Genomic DNA, 2,897 nt, shown 5'->3' with positions numbered 1-2,897 from the left:
CATCTCACATCCTCACACTGGTACAAAACAGTCAAGGGCAGAACTAAGCACAGAAAAAGATAGGCCATCCTCATGCTCACGGAGCTGCTTCCAGCTCCCTGGAGTTCAGGCATGCCAGTAGGAGAAGGGATGGACACGAGTGCCACCACAGCTTGTCTGGCAGGTGCCAAAGGAATAACCTGCTATAAGAGCACCTCTTTATACTTCTGTCAAAAGCACAGGTGGTATTTCCTAGTTTGTTTTGAAGTAAGCTCCCAGAGCTACTTGACATTTTCTATTTCTCTAATCATTTAAGCTTGGAAGAAGCACTGTTGTACTTGACTTCAGTCATCAAGATGAGGCTGCTGCACTCCTGCGTCAGAACTGTTGCTGTTACTCCATTAAAGGTGTAAGAAGGATTTTGAGGTTTCACACAGAAAGTGACTTACTGATATATCACCATTCACTGTGCTTTGAGTTCATGGACAGTGGTATAATTTAGCCTTGAAAAAACCCAAAAGTCAGAAGACTTAACTGCAGTGATGAGTCACCTACCCACAAATAAAAAGATTAAAGTTGGAGCTGCTGTTCAGCATCATTCATTCAATAGAGCTAGTGAGAAAGCTCAGGATCTGTGTGACACACATCAGAAACATGTAAACTAGAAGGAGAAACAAAACAAACATTTCCACTGCATTATTCCAGTTAAATGGCTGCTGACATGCTGCTTTGGTGGATAACTGAGAACTCCTTCCCTCATTCCTGCTTTAAGTATGTAGCTTTTTCTTTAGATCAAGTTTCAGTGCAGGAAAATACTTGCTTGTATAGGAAACGCTGTGATCTGTCCTCTCAGATTTTATTAGGATACACTGCAAATACTCAGACTTTAGAAAAGAATTTAGTTCATAAGCACCTCTGTGCTGCATGGGAGGAGCTTACACAAGAAAAACAAAAATAAACCCAAAACAGAAAACACCACCCCCAAATCCCCAAAGTTACTTTTTATTTTCACTGCCTAGCTAAGTACTTCTGTAGCAAGTAGCTGGTATGTAACAATAGGCAACAGGGAAATAGCTGGAGTTGGTGACAATTCCTCCTTTATGTCTTGACAATTACAGCTCTTGCCTTCAGTTTGCATATTATCACATCAGTCACTTCTAAACACCGTATTTTGTTTCATACAAGAGGCAAATTCTGACTAAAGAGGCAAAAGAATGCTTTATACACATTTGAAATATTACTGCCTACAAACAGACTCTGTCTGTAGAAGTCACTTGTCTGATACCTTCTAGTCAAAGGACTACACCATAAAACAGAGCGTGCAGGCCCAGACAATACTACTTAGTATTCCATTTTGAGTCCATAATGTAAACATTACTGTAACTGCCAAGTGACATATTTCTTCCAAAGATAAACCTACCTCTGTGAGCCTCATGGCAAAGTAGTCCTCACCAATTGACAGTAGTGGGTGTTTTACAGAGTGTGTTTCTGGAGTGCTACACAGCCATTGCAGGAGGTGCACAATCACCTGCTGGGAGGAGTTCAGCACAGAGCTGGGGTCACCAAACGAGTCACTGGCAAAGTGGTGGGAAGTGAGGATTATCATGGAGTGGGTAGGCTCAATTCCCACTTCTTCATTCCAGTGGTTTCATTACATTCAGTGTCAGCAGTAAATTATATATAGTCATTATACAGTAGTATTTTAATGCCACTGTGAAGCCAGTTCTTTTGGTACTACAGTGATTTCATGCTGTGATTTTACTTTTTGAGGACTCGTTTCATCATGACCTCTTTTGAAGAAGCTGAAACTGAAGAAACAGTAACATGTCTCCACATGACCTTTTACCACCCTTGTCAAGAGGACAAAATGATGTTTCGTTGCTTGAATTTCTGTAAGCGAGAACAGGGCAGGAGAGGTGAAATGGCCAAGTTTGGCCAGGATTCTAATGTCTGCCATTATAACTTCATGGATAGCTTGCATTTCTTGAATTCAGTTCTCCTTGCAGTTGTACAGGAAACTGAAGAGCGCAGAACTTTGTTTTGAGATAAAGAACATGAGCAAGAAAACTAAACTGATCATGGACCAGACAGAACTGTGTTACTTCAACAAAATCAACCTGCCATGGAAGTGCATCATTTGTTTTGGGGACTACCAGATTTTAGCAGAGACTCAAGAAGGGGAGTCCATGGATTATTTTGAAACTCACTCACACTTGGCTAAGGCGCCCATCTTACGAGAAAGGTGCCATTCTCTGGTACAGGCTGCAGTGATGGCAGGCATTTCTTCTTCTATGTTTCCTTCCCACAGCAAGAGCCCCATAGAGACTGATGAAAACGAGTCATGTTAGTTGAGGAGAAAGAGGCTGGATCAGATTGTCATCCTTTGAAGCCTGCACAGCTTCTAAAACTGAAGGCTTTCATCTCAGTCCACTGTTCAGGACAATTCTCACCACTACATACCAGTCTTCTTATCTGCTGCTTTCAGTATAGGTATACTAGAACATACCAGGTTCCTGCCACTGTCTTCCCCAAAATGTATCTGCTGTCCAATCACCTCTGTCTGCCACAAATGTAGGGGAGACATAGAAGGTCACTCAAAGCCATGAGAGCAGATTCAGTTGGAGAGCTGTAATGGCATGCCTTGAAGGTATATTTAGCAGGCATTAACACAAAACACGCAGAACAGTGTTTCAGTGGTTAGCTAAGCAGGGGTCTCACTGCACTTGTTATACTTTGTGCTTTTGCTTTTGACAGAAAATCCCAAACAGTATTTTCAAGCCTAGCATGTAACTCGCCAGATTCTGCAACTTAGAAACCTTTTGTCCTTTTAAGTTAATATTTTTATGATCTTTGTTCTCTTTTTAAAAGGATTTTTTTTTTGCAAATTAACTCCTTTTGCTTGTGTATGTCAATAAAAA

The 2,897-nt window shown here is 41.2% G+C and overlaps 1 protein-coding gene across 1 annotated transcript; it reads left to right on the top strand.

Moving 5' to 3' along the window:
* The first annotated feature begins 1,762 nt into the window (after positions 1-1,762).
* TIFA (TRAF interacting protein with forkhead associated domain) lies at positions 1,763-2,641 on the top strand. Its single transcript, XM_065665176.1, is given in 2 exon segments — positions 1,763-1,957; positions 1,959-2,641. Coding segments are annotated over 2 exon segments (564 nt in total). The 3' UTR covers positions 2,328-2,641.
* The last annotated feature ends 256 nt before the right edge of the window (positions 2,642-2,897 follow it).

The sequence above is a fragment of the Lathamus discolor genome, chromosome 1 (assembly GCF_037157495.1).
Source record: "Lathamus discolor isolate bLatDis1 chromosome 1, bLatDis1.hap1, whole genome shotgun sequence".
Classification (NCBI taxonomy): Eukaryota; Metazoa; Chordata; class Aves; order Psittaciformes; family Psittacidae; genus Lathamus; species Lathamus discolor.
This window is presented reverse-complemented; position numbering and strand designations above follow the sequence as displayed.